This window comes from Loa loa (genome assembly GCF_000183805.2).
Source record: "Loa loa unplaced genomic scaffold supercont3.3, whole genome shotgun sequence".
NCBI lineage: Eukaryota > Metazoa > Nematoda > Chromadorea > Rhabditida > Onchocercidae > Loa > Loa loa.
This window is the reverse complement of record NW_018108183.1, coordinates 155507-171651: the sequence shown is the minus strand read 5'-3', so window position 1 is coordinate 171651 and position 16145 is coordinate 155507. Positions and strand designations below refer to the sequence as shown.

The window sequence follows — 16145 nt, the reverse complement described above, 5'->3', positions numbered from 1 at the left end:
GTATATATATATATATATATATATATATATATATGTTCTGTCCGTTATATATTTCCTACCAATTACATTTCATTTTTAATATGTAATCGGTTATTATTTGGCATGCATTCATCCAAACTCCGATACTTCCCTCTCTTTCCTTAACTCTTCATACTTCGTTTTTTTTTTTGTTATTTCAAATTTTCATTAATTTTATGGATGATAATGATAAATGCTTCGCTTTATTTATTATTTCAATAAAAAGTTGACATAATGGTGACGGGATGATATATAGGATGGAATAAATGACTGGAAAAGTTTAAAACTTTTGTCGAAAATAATTACAATATTATTCCAGTTGAGGAAGAATTTTCAACAATCATGTCAATCAGTAAGACATCTGAATATATGTGGATTATCTGGATCAACTGAAATGGGAATGAGGTGCAAAGTTAAATGACGCTAGGAACATGAACTTCAAGATATCAAACAGATATCAAAACTTTGAAATAATACTCAATTTGAAATGTGTCCATCGTTTTCAAACTTGTATCAGTTTAAGTGTCATTTTAAGGGAACCATCATGTGCATTCCCATAACATATAAAACTTAATTTCGACCCAAATTCAAAATATTTTTTTTTTTTTTTTTTGTTGCAGTGAATATCTTGGATCTTTAATTCACTGTGTTCTCATAGTTAATGACTTATAATAAGTCATGTTTCATTTAATGTTTTCATATGTCTACAAAAGGAAAAAAAGAAGGAATGTTGAAATGAAATACAATGCAGAACAATAACACCTCAAACAATATCGTTTATCAATAAACAAAAGTGATTTGTGCATCATTTATTACAATGATCATTGAGCAGAAATTTCCACTCTCTCAGACAACCCATCACAATGGCTAATTATGAGGAAAAGAGTAATTAAAATGGAATTTTTAAAAAGCAAAACAAAATAGGAAATGAACAGGAACCGGTTGTTATTTTAAAATGTCATTATCAACCTTCTTCACTTTTTCAATATCCGAAATGTTGTCTGGAATTTTCAAACAGTACAAAACGCATAAATGTGTAACGTGTCGACATTCCCATTCAACATCATTAACTTTAGTCTCGCATATTTGTTATCAAGCTCTCCTTAATCAACACTTATATTTTTATCGCTTATATATTTCTACCACTTCACTTTAGTAACATCAAAATGATTTAGATTAGAAATATTCATGCTAATTGCTAGTCATACAAGGAAAACATACACATTTCGATTAGGTCAGGCAGTTAATTCATTTTTATTCTCATAATTTAAGATTCATTTGTCATTCACTGGAAATTATAACATCTTAACAAAATTAACTTCTTTTTTTTCTCTTCCTTTTATGTAATGTAACAGCAGTGTATTACTCTTGCTATTGTAAATAATTAAAAATACAACAGTGATAATAGCTCTTATCTTGCATGGAAGATTGCAATCAGATTGGTCTACTGCAGAAGCAAGCAAGAATTCCGTCTTCTTTGTATGCCTTATCCCAGATAGAAAGATGCATTTGAATTCCTGAAAAGATCGATGAACAAATAGAAGAGAAATAAATTTTCACATTGAACTAACTTGATCTTAAATACTTCAAACACTGAGAAAAGCCTGTAAGGTTACTTACACGCTGTGGTTTCTTTCACGATATGCAATGGACAGGTGATAGTTATAGTACTTGCGGTTCGTAAGTTAATTAGCAGTGATCATTAAGCGGTTCCAGTCCAATTTTCTTTTCTTCTAAACTAAATGATGGAGACGAAACCTCAGATTAGTCTGATGTTATCAGCATATTAAGGAAATCAATTTTAAAGCTAAGCGAATAATTTTGCCAATTCTTATGATATATCCGTGAACAGAAAGGACTAACAACTCTGTCATTCATCCGAGACATTATACGAAAGTATATCATTGGTTTTCTGCAATTTCCATTGAAATAATACATTATGTTGTAGAATATCCATGGCTCTCGTTTGATCCATTATGAAGATTATGCTTATATCTTATTTTGTTATACAGCAATCAACACTGAAAAATGTCTCAAAATGCACAAAATGTACAAAATGTATTTTTAATTTCGTAATCGTCTGTTTCGAATCGTTTGTTAAAATACGAACCTAAAATTGAACAATTACGTAAATTTGTTGATGCAATATTTGAAATTATTCGATAGATGTTCAACATATGAACGGTAATGGTCTCTTACTTTTTATTACTTTATCTCGCAAGTTAAACAGAAGCCAACAATTGTGGCGATAATGTGAAAGTCGGACCTTAAGGTCTGCTGCTATCCACAAGTTTAAAGCGAAAACCTTTAGCAGCTTGCTAAAAATGTGAAATCTGAAGAAAAAACGTTTAACTTAAATTTTTAGCATGCAAAGGATAAAAAAGGCGCTAAAGCCTCAACAATACAAGCAATTAATATGGTTTTTCAGACTTAAACAGGTTTCCAATTTAGGTCAGAAATTACCTCACAATAATGTCAGCCCGAAAAAATTAACATCCAACAACAAAACAGAAAAGTTTTTTTTCATCCTCTCAATTAAAGCAAATATGTCGCTCATCCTCTGTACTTAACCAATGATACTAAGTGGTCATGCTTTTTTTGAAGTAATTGATTTTCGCAAATGCTACGATATCACCTTATTCAGAACTATGCATTACAAATAGTGCAGCTAAGGTATAAAAAATGGTCTGCCTTGATCTGTTTCGTCCCGTGCAATACTTATTATCAATATTACTTTATTATAATACCACACACTTGTGGGATTCTACAAAACCAAGACAAATTCCGAAAAAAAGATTAAAACAACAACACTAAAACTTATTTTACTTATTTTGAATACATCATGAAATTCACTTCATAAATGTATCATGCTAAAAAAACGCACAATCTACTTTGCCAGACACCATAAAGTGATTGAGCGTAATATAATGGGAATAATTTCTTTGGAACATATGCATGTGTCCAGTTTTGGTACAGCTTTTTCCCGAATGCAATTACATGTTTGACCTATGGGATTGCATACGTCAACCACAGAACTGATTTAATACAAAATGCAGTTTTAACGAACTAAATCCACTTAGTATTATTTTGTAAAACAGGTCAACCTAACAAATTCGTCAGTGACCATTGGACTTCCCCAATGTTTAAAGTTACGTAACGTAGCAAGCTTAATGGAACTTTAAACTCATATCACGACTGCCAAACAATAGTGCTCCACTGACATCCCATACTACTTGCGAAACAGTTTTGTTGTTTTAGGCCACTTAAATTACAGTTGCTAGGATGTACTGCACTGTGCTAAAAAACAACTTATCAGTAGACAAGATTCAAGAAAATTTCTTTCTTGTTCTCATTCAAAACCTTGATAACAATAAACATAAAACCACACGAAACTTACTGATTTTCACCGAACGAAATGTTTACGCATTGTTCATAATGCTGAAAGCTGGGATGAAAAAATTAAAACCAAAAAGATTAAACATTAGCAAAAAATTTTATGGAAGAGGTGCAGAAGAATGGTACAATAAAACGCACAAAGGGAACAATAAAATTAGCGCAAGACTGAATACTGCACAACAGGAAAAAGTCTTCAAAAAGGAAGAAAAAGAACAATCGCCTGCTTTTTGAATCAGCGCAGCAGCAACCTCTCTCTACCGTATGATCTTCATGGCTTCATCATCAGCATGTCCTTCAAAGCTTTATTTTCTCGTACTAACTCCAAGTATTTTCTCTTCAACTCATAATTTCCTTTTTCAACTTCAGCTTCTCAACCGCCGACTCCAGTTCTTTTCTCTCCAACGCCATATTATCCGTATAAGCTTTATGCAACTAAATATCTAATTTGGGTTTTTGAAAAATCACTTTCCATGGAAGCTCGAACTATGTTTTCCCTCCACGCTCTATTCATTAAAATTTCACTTTTACTAAAGCAGTCACATTTTCGCATGTTGCATTTTTGCGTCGCCCGCATTACAAATAACGATCGACGAAGAGAGAGAAATAAATTCAACTACTATTCATTGAGTGTAATTACATTCCACAGTTTTCTACCTTTTTTACTCGAAAGTTCTGAAAACATAGCCTAAGTTCAGGCACTCTTAAGAGACGAGGAGAAATACCTTTCGCAGAATGACGCGATAATTCTCTAGCTTTCTCGCGGCTTCTGACTTGTTATCCGAATTGCCATCTAAATGAATTTGCGACACAATATCTGCCATCTCTGATGGTTGGTGACACTCAGGGCAAGAAGACCAACCCTAAAACAAAAAAAGAAGTAAAAGTCTGACCGGATTCCACACAAATTCTGACAGCAACTCGCAAGGAATGAAACGAAGTCTAGGAAGGATTAGCTGCACGATTACAATATTCCTTTTCTTAACCAGGAAGATCTCTGCCTATTTTCACCAAATTAATCATCCCTTTAGCCCCTATTTTCCACAAATGAAATATGTTGATGAAATGCCAAAATCCTGAGAAAAATACGAGAAGGCTCACGTATAAGAAGAAGTACATGATGCACATGAAGTGAAATATGTGTCCACAATGAAGAGATGAAACTTCGTCCGAGGACATATTTTCCGAACAAATCGCACAAGACACAATGAATCTGCAGTACATTCAGCGGTGTTATTAGCTTTTTTTTTCTTTTATTAGTTTTTAATTTTTAGCTTAAAATCTATGTTCCAAACACTGCAAAATCAATGCTTGAAATTCGAAGTCAGAAGCAGTACTACGATGCTTCTCGCAATTTTGGTTGTAAATAAAGAAAGAGTACTTTTTTGCATCGCATTTTTGCGATGTATTTGATGTGCTCGGGTTATTGGATCCACCTGCCATAATGAACTGCTGGTTGGTAAACTAGGCGGACTGAAAGGAAAATAATCAGTAAGTAGAGTTTAAAACAAAACAGGATCCTTACAATGTTTAAATTGACCAAAATGAAAAATGAAATCTCTGTATCCATCTGATAACATACCATCCCAACGTTCTTGTACCAGGAACTTACAAATCTTTAGATTGAACGGCATGAACAGGCGGACACAACCCACAAAATTTATCCCCTTTTTCAACTGCTACAGCTAGATTTTCGCCCCCCTAAATTGTGCGATGGCAAAGACAAGGTCATAATACGGCACAGATTTGTGATAAGTTGATTGTTTTTCCTTCCCAAAAATGTGCCACAATATACTTTTTACCTGATAATATGCAATTTCCTATTCTTTTAAAAAGTAATGTCATCCTCTTTTCTTCTCCCACTCTCCCTTATCCTCTCAAGTAATTCTATCGATGCCAACCCATGTACAGCCTGAGTATATTTTCGAAGCTTTCAAGTTAAATTAAGTTTGACGAATAAAAACTAAATGACACAGTAGCTAAGATTGAGCCTTTCAATCGGAGAACCGGTTTACCAAACACTTAGTCCGGTAACTGAGTGATCCACAAGCTTCCAGTAAATCTGATGCTACCATATCGAAATGGCCAACAAGCATGGACATTGGTCCGTGCAAGTCAAGCATATCTAGAACACACTTGCTATCATCCCATTTGGAAACCCAGTGTGCTGCCATCCCCAATATGTTTAATTGGATGGACAATTTCCGGCAAAGTTGTCATCAATTTGTCTGCAAAAGCAGTATGTTGAACCGGAGCCCATCTTCCGGCATGCTGACACGATTCTGTTTGAAAAGCTAGCGTGCCGCCATGCTCAATATACTGGACCGGATAGTCAATTTCCGGCAAAGTTAACACCATTTTGACTGGAACACCAAACAGCCTAAAAAACGAGACTCACATGCCAAACCAACCACCTCACAGCCAATCAATGCGCACGAATGCCATCCCACCGATCCATTCCAGGATGTACGCTTCCACCTCCGAAAAACTTTCACTTTGTCACGTACACCAATCATGTTATTTATTTAAACGTGATTGGTCCTAGCACGAAAGCATGGTCACTGTACATTGACCGGTTGTTATTTTGAGTTCATTCTATGCTGGTGAGATGTTCTCTGGTGTTTTCTCGGTGATTAACCTTTTTGCCTTTTATCTGAAATCTGGTTGTGCGAGACAGTCGGTTGGTTCTGGAAATGTATTTTCCTGTCAGGAAATCCAGATGAGTTTGACTTTAATGCGAAACGTTTCGTTTCACCCGGAAACGACAAGATGAGAGGGCATAGGAAATCAAAAGGAAGAAAGCGAATGATCAAAAAGAAATGAACTGTAAGTTAGACATGCGAAACATAGGTCGTATGATGATACATCCAGCTAGATGACAGTTTCTATTAAATGACATTCTTTGTAATTTTAGCTTTTTCTGCTTTCGAGGTTTCTTCCAGCGAATTATTTTGGTGAATGTAAATATTTGCTTGGATATTCTTCTATATGCGTAATTCCTGGGAAGAATTATTAGCATACTGAGAATTTTAGGTTTTTAACCTTTCGTTAGTTATGGTAATCGAGAATGTTCATCTGTTCTGTGTGGCCTATTTCTAGTTAGTCTCACAGTTTTTTGATTTACTTCCAGATCATCGCGAAGGATCCAGCGTTGACAAGACGTGATTTTTACTGGGCAGAGCTCCATAAAAAATTGTTAATGTAGTTTTTGTTTTTTGTTTTTTTTTCTTCTAATAGTTTTTGAGGTTTCAGCATCCTGAAAATTATCAAAGAATTCTGTGTTTCTTTGCCAGCGCAACACCTTTGACTGTCTGCTATTTTGAGTTGAAATTTTCATATATGTTGTTGCCGAACAAATAATTTGGTGTGCGACCCAAATTTGTGTCCCAAACATATGTCCCCTGTTAATTTTTCGATAATCTGGATAATTTGCGAATAATTTACCATGTGTTATTCTTTACGCATGTAGCTTTTTTATTAATACTTTTTTCTTCCTTACAGAAATGCACAGACTACTGTCGCTTAGTGTGCGCCCAATACATATTCAAAGAATAACCACTCTGAACGTAATTCGTCATTTCTCCAGAACTACTACACCACTTCGATGTAAGGTTGAAATCGGCAAGGAAGCGAAGAGTTTGGTTGAGAAAAGAGCCAGAAAATCGGATCCTTTTTCTTCGGACCACAATGAACCAACCATGAAGTTCGTTGGTTTCAAAGAATTTATTAATTTAAAGGAGAGAATTTGTGAAGTGAGAATTATGATTTTATCTTGGTTCTTTTTTTTTCAGCTTCGGACATCATATGGGCTTTCATGGTTTCGAATTGTATCCTATTCAAGGTCAAGTTATTGCATGGGCTATTATACTTGTACTTATAGCTTACTATGCTTCTGCAAAAATTGAAATCGTCATTGATCGAAGTAAGCGCTGTCATTTTTTATCTTTTATTTGCAAAGAGTCGTATATTATAGCCGCAGCTCATCTATTCCCTTTTTGTGCCTTAAGTTCTTAGAAGCTTAATTTTACTGCAGCCTTTCGATGAAAAAAGGTTTTCAAATACTGCTATACTAAAAACTAATTAATCCACTACGTTTATGGCCAAGACTTCCTAACGCAATAATCCCGGAAAAGTGACACTTACCTTTGCAGTTGTATACTGTTTAATTAATTTTCTGGTTTGAGTATGTAGTATTTGTTAGTGTTCTGCTCAACCCTAAAGTAGGGCGCAGTTTTAAAACCTTAGAAAAAAGGAATAAATCTTAACTGTGGCAAAAGCTAATCTTGCGTTTGTAAATTGATACTTGATTAAAGCGTAAAGGAAGTAAAGTTTCATTTTTATCAGACTTCAAGGATGTCGAAGAAACATCATGTACATTCCTTCTTTAGCATATTGAAACTGTGCATCTATTAAAAATTAGCTGTCATTTTCATCACATTATAGTGATTCTCAATTTTTAAGGCTACAAGAACACTCCATTCACTTGGGCTACAATGAAAGATCGTGATCATGATTACGTTGCTTTCGGGTAAAAATTTCAAAAGTAAATTAGTCGTTCACTGAACTTTCCAAGACTCATTGCAGTTCACTGATTGAGAGTTTTGCTTTATCCGATTGGTTTTTAATGAGGTAACACTGGTTTAGGCTGCAACAAATACTGAGGCGGTGGCATTTGTTGGGTATTTTAATGTATTTGGAGGATTAGTTTGCTCTTCATTTTAACGAGCCTTTTGGACATACCAAACAGTGTGTCGGGTGTCTTAATAACTTATTTACACAAAGAGTCTGTAGCACTTTTTGCTTTTTGCTAATGGAATAATTTTTGCAGTTTCGAACCAAAACCAGCAATACCACGTTTGGATCTGATGGAAACACTGCAGGAGGAAATGATTGAGGAAGCAAGAAGACGTGGTACTCGTAAATAAATCGAGGGTTTACACAACTGTGTTAGTTTTGAATCATTCTTTCACTATTTATCATAATATTCTGACTCGTAGTGAAGATGATTGATTTAATGAGGAGCAGTGATTGTTATACTTTCTGCCAAGCTGTGGTTCTATGCTCTTACGATTCATTTCATCTAGGCTTATGTAGTGTTTCTCGTAACATTTTTCATTTTAGATTCAAGACGAAAAACAAATACGATCCAATCTTTTTGTGTTCGTTTTTTTTTTTGGTTAGATTTTTTAAATAGGTGTGACGCGTGGATTTTATCATTGCTACATTAGAATATTGTTTTGAGTAATACCCTCTCTATCTTCCATAACCCAGAGGCTACTTTTACTTTATTTTTCAATATGTTGCAGTATGTTGTGACATTGTTGAATAATTCGAAACGTCTTTTTTTTTAGTTTGCCATTTTTAATGTTTCGACAACTTTTCATTTTGTTATTTAGAATTCCTGGTTCATATTCTCACTTTCCTTTGTTATGGAATTGCTTTTTCACAATATATAAATGTAAATTCTACTCTTCGACAATTTAACTATGTGGTTGGATAAATCCTGTTTCATTATTAGGTATGGGCTATTGAACAATTCCATCAGTGCAGTCTTTAGAAATACCCCAAACACTTTAAATTTACAAAAGATTAAGTGGTGTTTTTAAAGATATGCAATAAAAAAAGTGTCTTAGGGAAGACTTTTTTTGTTTTTTAAAGTGACGGAGGAATCTAGAGATTAAAAGCCGTGTTTTCATAATATGTTTATTTTTTACATTTTTGTATTTTGTGATTGTTTCCTTTTTTTTATTTTGAAATATTCACATTTTTGTTGGTTCGAGGAGCAGTCATAATGCTTTCTGCCATTATGCGTGTGTTGTGTCGCTTTTTAACGAAAATGTTTTGTAACATTCTGTGCTTTTTTAGTCTTATCATATTTATGTACATCACATAAACATCTTATACTCAAACCGTGTCTACTCCAGCCTTAAACAACGGTAATTTTTCTACAAAATGGCGACGAAGAAATTTAAGTCTGGAGGATTTTCCAGATGAAGAAATTATCCTGCGATTGCAACGGTTGTTTTTTCGTTCTCAGAACATTCGCCGTTTCACATGAATGTGTTAGTGGGTTTTCGACATTAGATTTCCTTGTGGTATTGAATTATATCATATATGTTGTGTAAATAGAAATGTCAAAAATTTTTGTTACGTTGAAAATGGAGAAAAAAAAGGAGTGAAAAGATCTCGGCTTTGATAATGTATTAAAGGCCTCTCCCCTGATTAACATTTGTTTCCAGGACAAAAGTCATTTGCCTTCTTTGATATGTTGCTGTGATTAATGCAGAACAAGGTCACAACGCTACTATATTATTTAAAATTCTTGATTGATATAAATCAAGTTCCAGTCATCCTTGTTCCTATGAGATGAAAATGAAGTGGTCTTCATTTCACAATGCTATGGCATACATTACTTCCGATTGTAAGATTAACATTTAGGTATTACATGATTACCTTGAGTTTCTTTTTTTTTTTGTTCAGTCTATTCAAATACCAACCAATTATTAAACGACTGCATATATCTTCATAAGAAAATATTGAAAGAAGAATGCGAAAAGACCTAACCATCAAATAATGATAATTTTTATTTAAATAGATGGAAAATCTTAGAATAAACGGAAGTTAATTTTGCAATGAAATGGAAAGTGGTGCGTTCCTTTCGTTGAAGAAGACAGGAAAGAAGCTCACATTGAGTGCATTTTCCATATAACTTCGAGTGTAAGGATAATGAATGGATGTCACGCTATGTTATTCGTAGCTATTCCACAGAATGATTTCATAGATTTATGCAGATATGCATTAATATCAATTTTAAGAGTTATTCGTTTTTCTAGTCAGAAATTTTTTTTTCCTTGAGATTAAATTAAATTATGAAGTAATCTGTCTTTAGTTTATATCTGTGTTTGAGATTTCGGTATTTTTATTGGATGACAGATCTTCTCAATTTATGTGTGTAGTCAAACATCACTAATTGCTCATTAGTTGATGAGTGGTAAGGAAATGTGATCTGATATGCAAACATCAGAATCTAAAAGTACGATTACTTTGGAGCGTTAATAACAGGCTTTTTGAATTTTATTTTGCAATCGATCGTTTACATTGACATTAATCTTTGGAATTCTGTCATCTAAATTAAAAATTTTGCACATTTTGTCATTTTATTTCATACAGTTGCAATTTACTGATGTAGCAGGCTTTGATGTATTTGTTCGTGAAATTTTCAAAATTTTAGAAAAATTGCATCATTTTATTGGAATTGCATGTTTGCCGATTAATTTTCTCTTATCTTAATAACTTAATTTGTGTAATACATCATGAAACATTGATTCTCTTCATTGCTATCCTATCATTCAGTTTTATTACTAAATATTTTCATCAGTTTACCTCTTTGTCAATAACTGCGAACGATAAACAATCGCTCTCGTTCTTATAATTTCTAAATTCTTTTTCTTTTTTGGATCATGATTACATGAAATTGATTGTTGTTAAACTATTAATTGTAGGGAATTTAATTAAAAATTTCAGACCTTCTCTTGAAATTTGAAGTTAATATATTGATGATTAAACAATTTGACTACAACTTCGATAATTAATCGTTTAGTTAAGACAATATAAAATAGAATCGAAAATGATGTGATGCATATTCTTGGAACTTGCAGATAAATGAAGTGGATAGCGTGATATGATGTTTAGCAATGATAAAATGATACGGATTGTTAAGAATCGAACGAAACGAATGAGTTAGATAAATTGATTGGTCATATCTTAGTCAGGATTAAAGCAGAATGGAATCACTTGTTTCTTAATCACTTGAGGTCTGTTGAAGTTTCAATATAGCGTGATAAAGTAGTGTGATAAAGCTGTTAACTACGAACCATAATTTAATTGCAAACAAATGCGCCACGTACAAATGTAAAATTTGCAGTGTTTTGCAGTCAATCATATTGAATTCTGAAATTTCATCTTTAATACATGATCTTGTGATAAGTTAATTTTAATTGAGTCAAATTTGATAGTTGAAATCATTGCTTTTTCATTTATCTTTTCGCACCGTTTACTTTTCTGGCTTATTTGTAATAAAGTAATTAAGAAAAACATCTTTCTTCTGATTTAGAAACCAATAATTTTTGTCAATTTTTGAAATGAAAGATATGAATGTGATTCGGGTTGTTGAGGATTGGCGATAGTTATTGTAGCTTCTAAAGTCGAAAATATTATTTTCCAATCAATCAAACCATTGCGAATTCAGAATTCGAGATGAGAAGGAGTGGGGAAGAAAAGGGTGTTAAGGTGGTGAGTGGAAAAGTTAACAAATTTTGTGACCGATAAAAAATTTATGGTGAATAAGAAGCGAGAAAAAAAGAGAGAGAAGGAAAATACGAGTATATTCTAATGAAATAAATCGATAAGGCTTTTTTTGGGAGGGGAATTAAGTGTTGAATAAATTGAGAAAATTTTTGAAATATTGTATTTACGACGATGTTTGTTTACTTGTTTGCAAGAAGGACAATGATTGACAGATAATATTGAAAATTAAATGGAAAACGAATTCTTATTGCATTTTTAGAAATTAATTAGCAGAATTGTTACTTTATTTGTATAGAATGATATTTGTATTCAAAAATCAAAAGACTTATCAATCATTGACAACTATTATTGTAATTTTACTAACTAAAAGTGTGGTAAATTATAAGCAATAAATGGATGACAAATATTTCGGAGTTCATATTTATATAGCAATGATTATAATTTCAATATTAAAACATAAAATTATGGCTGATGATATTTACATATTATCACAAATGATGAATAACATTAATACGTTTTGATGTGCTATAATGACATCTGTTAGTTGAACTTTGTTAGTCAAACGAATTCTTTAGTTCATTTGATATTTTGCTTATATTTCATTTATCTTTTCTTTGTTATTTGTCTTGCCAAAAAAATGACCTTATCACTAAAACTTTATTCACTTCTTCCATTGTCTTACAAGTTTGTTTTCATGTTTTTCGTTTTTTCTTTTTATTTTTTTTTTGTTAAATTTTTAATTTTTCTTAACCAACTGGGCTTATTTTGTTTTGTTTTGTTTTTAAACAAGAAAAAAACAACAGCAAAATATTGTGTTCACTGTTCTTTCATTCTCAAACCATCTTATTCTATCCCCTTCATTTCATTTTCATTAAAGAACCTTGATCAGATTATTTCTTATTTGCGTATTTTAATTTTTTTTCTTTGGAATTTGTCTAATGGGTATAATTCAATATTCAAATGTTGTTAATTTTGTAATATGAATAGATGGTGAATTTAATTCTATTTCATTCAGTTACAAAATATAATGACAGGGAATGAGGTTCACTTAAAAATAAGCATGACGAATTAGGAAATCTCATCAGAGCATAGGTGATGTATTCAGAAAATCGAAATTTCAGTGTTAAAATATGGTAATTAATTGGTTTAATTGAATAATCAAGGAATTATTGATCTATTGATTGATTGCTTGATTGAGTTTGTCGAAGAATAAATTAATTGATAACTTCTGCGGAAACTTTATTTGAAAAAAGCTATTGAGAAGATTAATTGGAAGTAGAGGGTAAAAGAAAAAAAAGTGGAATAAAGGGACAAAAAAAAAGCAACAAATCTTTGCAGTGCATGCATTCATCCGAAAAACTTTGTCACGTTTGAAAACGAGAACGAGAATTACTGGGGACAATACTTCTTGTCTTTCATGACTCTTTATTTGAAATTAGAAAAATAAATGAAAAGTGAAATTGAAAATTTTAGAATGGCTTTGATTACAATGACCGCTCGAATTATCCAACAATTTAGATTGCACATTGTAGTCTAACGATATGATCATAAAATGGTCACTATGAAAAAGTTTCATGTTACCAATAATGAAACTTTCTCGTCGAAGATTAGCTTATCATATCTTAATCAATCAATATGTCACATCAGTTTTGTCATAAATCAACATTGCACAACTATAATTGCTACATTTACGCCACAATAGTATTCGGTTGAACTTTTCGCATGATTTGTCTTTATGGTTAATATAAAATTGGAATGAAACATTAAAGTTAAATTTTAAAATTCAACACATATAATTGAATTTAGTGGTTAAATTTTTGAACATAATTTTATATTTTCGTTCCGTTAACAGTAAAATGATAGCATATGGATGAATTTATGAAGGCTAAAAAAAAACAAATGAAAACATAAAAATTGATTTATGCTATTATACAAAGTAAACAGAATTATTTTCAATGAAAATACCGCAGAAAAATAGAACAGAACATTTTCTATTGTATGTAATACTGAAAAATGCATAATAAAATTTTATCCGTTCATTTCAATGCATTTGAAATAATAGTTCCTATTTGAAATTTATCAATGTATCGATGATGCTATTTGAGCAAAAATAAAAATGCAAATATTATAAAATAGCAATAATAAAAACAAGATGAAAAAGAAGAAGAAAGGAAGATGTTATGGCAAATAATAACACAATGAAAGATCGAAAATACTGGAAATTACAAATTCGTAGAATAATTAATTTCTAGAATGATTGAAATTATGACCCTGTAGAAGAAATTTCATTATTATTTTTCGATTAAATTTTTTTTCTTTGTTGAAAATAATTTTCATATTTTTTTCTTTTTAAGTAATTTGATCATCCATTCATTTCTTTTACAATAAAAACGGCGATTACTGGATCTTGATGGGTGTATATAGCTAATAATTCATTTATGATTTATGAAATTTATGATTTTATGTACCGTAGCAGTTTATCATCGATTCGGTAAGTGCGTTTAAATCTGGTAAAAAGTTTATGTTGAAAAAAAGTACAAATTTGATGAAGAGAAAGTTTAACAAAAATGGTTGAAAACATCACTTCATTACTTCAACATACTAAAATTTTTCACAGGAAAATATAAGCATTTTATATGAGAGTGCATGAATGATTAAAATGAGTATATTCAATTAAAGTGAGTGTGCGAACTTGATGATGTAGAAAAGGCTTAATGAAGAGAGCTAAAAAGAATTAGAAGTTGCGAACTTTGAAGAAAAAGTTTTTAATTTATCATTTTAACTTCATCAGTTCATCATTTTATCATTGCTAATACTAATCAACAGTATATGCTAAGACATTATTTGGATTGCATAAACGTTATGATATTTTTAGATGTATGATCGAACAATGATCAGATTTTTGCTAGTGATAAGAAATTACTATCACTGTATTTGGTGTTCTTTCTTTCTTTTTTTCTCTTCGTTTTTCAAATGAACGTTAAAACTTGGCTTAATTCATATTAGGTATAAAAATCAATTTATTCTTTAATCATATAGCTCTTTTGCTTTGTCTTTTTACGGTTTTCTCTTATCAATTCAAGTCAAAATAGTTTGTTTGTTTGAATTTTGATTGATATTAACATGTAAAATGATCCAAAAATTGTTAGACTTATATTAAACAGAAGAAATTCCTTCCACTATTCTACAGAAATTTCTGATCCGTATATATTTACTGAAATGATTTAACAACTTTTTCCTTCATAATTTTTTGAATTTTTTTGGTATCAACAACGCCAATCATTAATCGGTATTGATTTTGTTGTCGGGAACGATTGGAGAGAAGTGAAGGAGAGAGAGCTCAGCAGCAAGTTTCTCGAATTAAATAGAAAATGTATGAGGTGTACAGGTTCGTAATTTGTGATTGTCTCTTCCGTCCTTTCCTATCCTGTTGTTTCCTGTCGTCCGAGTTGTCCTTAAATGGCTGCACTCTCCTACTATCAATCTACCCATCAATATCAAAACGTTCTTTTTTCGCTTTTCTGTTACGAATGATCTTTTGTAACAAATCAAAATTAATTGATTCTTATTCTATTTTTCCCTCTCTCTCTCTCTATCTCTCTCTTCCTCTCCTTCTTTCTCTCCCTCTCCTTATCTCTTAATACTTCGTCTATTACTTAATATATCTTGGTATTATTCCATCATCAATATCAATTTAAGAATCGTCCCGAAATGATCATGAACAATTTTATTCTCCTTCATTCTTGCATACATTCCTTCATTATCAAGAAGTTATCATTATGATAATTACTATTTCAGTCTTCCTATTTTTTTCATTTCCTTATCATTTCATAACAATTCACTTTATTAATAATATATGTTAAGCGCTTGATAAGGATTAAATTTAAACCGAAAAATTTTGATCTGCTTTTTTTCGGAGTTAAATGGAGCGATTGAAGCGGGGTGACAACTGAATAAGTTTCTGAAGGGCCTAAAGACAATTGATTAAATCCATGAAGTCATTCGGATAATGCTTAGACCGTTTGACATATTAGCTAGCAAAAAAGAAAAAGTTGTGGCTCTAACTGAACTTGTAATTCGTTGTCGCCATGGAAATTATAACTATTTCTTGGGGGGTTTCACTTTTATGAGGTGATCAAGCTAATATTGAAATTGGACTTGTTGACGCAATCATCTATTTGTCAACGTGAAAATGAAAATGAAGAACAAACAGATGATGACAATTAACGGATAAGCTAACGTAGACGAAACGACGACAACAACGACAACGAGGACGTGTACATGCGTGATAAAAGCATAAAGCAATCAAATGAAAGTGTCATTTTTTTGTATGACGCATCTTTTTTTTCTTTTTTTTATTTCGTTCTTTCTAATTTTTTTTTTTTTTTGTATTGTATTGAAAAAAAAAAGGATTAGAAAAGAGTAAG

The 16145-nt window shown here is 31.8% G+C and overlaps 2 protein-coding genes across 2 annotated transcripts; one reads left to right on the top strand and one right to left on the bottom strand.

Annotated features, from left to right (window-relative positions):
- Positions 1-3739: 3739 nt before the first annotated feature.
- LOAG_06937 (hypothetical protein) lies at positions 3740-5927 on the bottom strand (the record flags this gene model as incomplete). Its single annotated transcript, XM_020447291.1, has 7 exons — positions 3740-3846; positions 4137-4274; positions 4749-4884; positions 5024-5112; positions 5427-5536; positions 5571-5774; positions 5810-5927. The coding sequence occupies 7 exons, from the start codon at positions 5925-5927 to the stop codon at positions 3751-3753; spliced, it is 891 nt and encodes a 296-aa protein (XP_020302466.1). The 3' UTR covers positions 3740-3750.
- A 979-nt stretch (positions 5928-6906) lies between these two features.
- LOAG_06936 (hypothetical protein) lies at positions 6907-8975 on the top strand. Its single transcript, XM_020447290.1, has 5 exons — positions 6907-7114; positions 7203-7333; positions 7873-7939; positions 8240-8357; positions 8533-8975. The coding sequence occupies exons 1-4, from the start codon at positions 6915-6917 to the stop codon at positions 8334-8336; spliced, it is 495 nt and encodes a 164-aa protein (XP_020302465.1). The 5' UTR covers positions 6907-6914; the 3' UTR covers positions 8337-8357; positions 8533-8975.
- The last annotated feature ends 7170 nt before the right edge of the window (positions 8976-16145 follow it).

What these genes read in the sequence shown, in the direction of transcription:
- LOAG_06936 (XM_020447290.1), top strand. Translation starts at nt 6,915, where the DNA reads ATGCACAGACTACTGTCGCTTAGTGTGCGCCCAATACATATTCAAAGA. An exon ending in CACAATGAACCAACCATGAA is followed by an intron (nt 7,115 to 7,202) that starts GTTCGTTGGTTT and finishes TTTTTTTTTCAG; the next exon opens with CTTCGGACATCATATGGGCT. An exon ending in TGAAATCGTCATTGATCGAA is followed by an intron (nt 7,334 to 7,872) that starts GTAAGCGCTGTC and finishes TCAATTTTTAAG; the next exon opens with GCTACAAGAACACTCCATTC.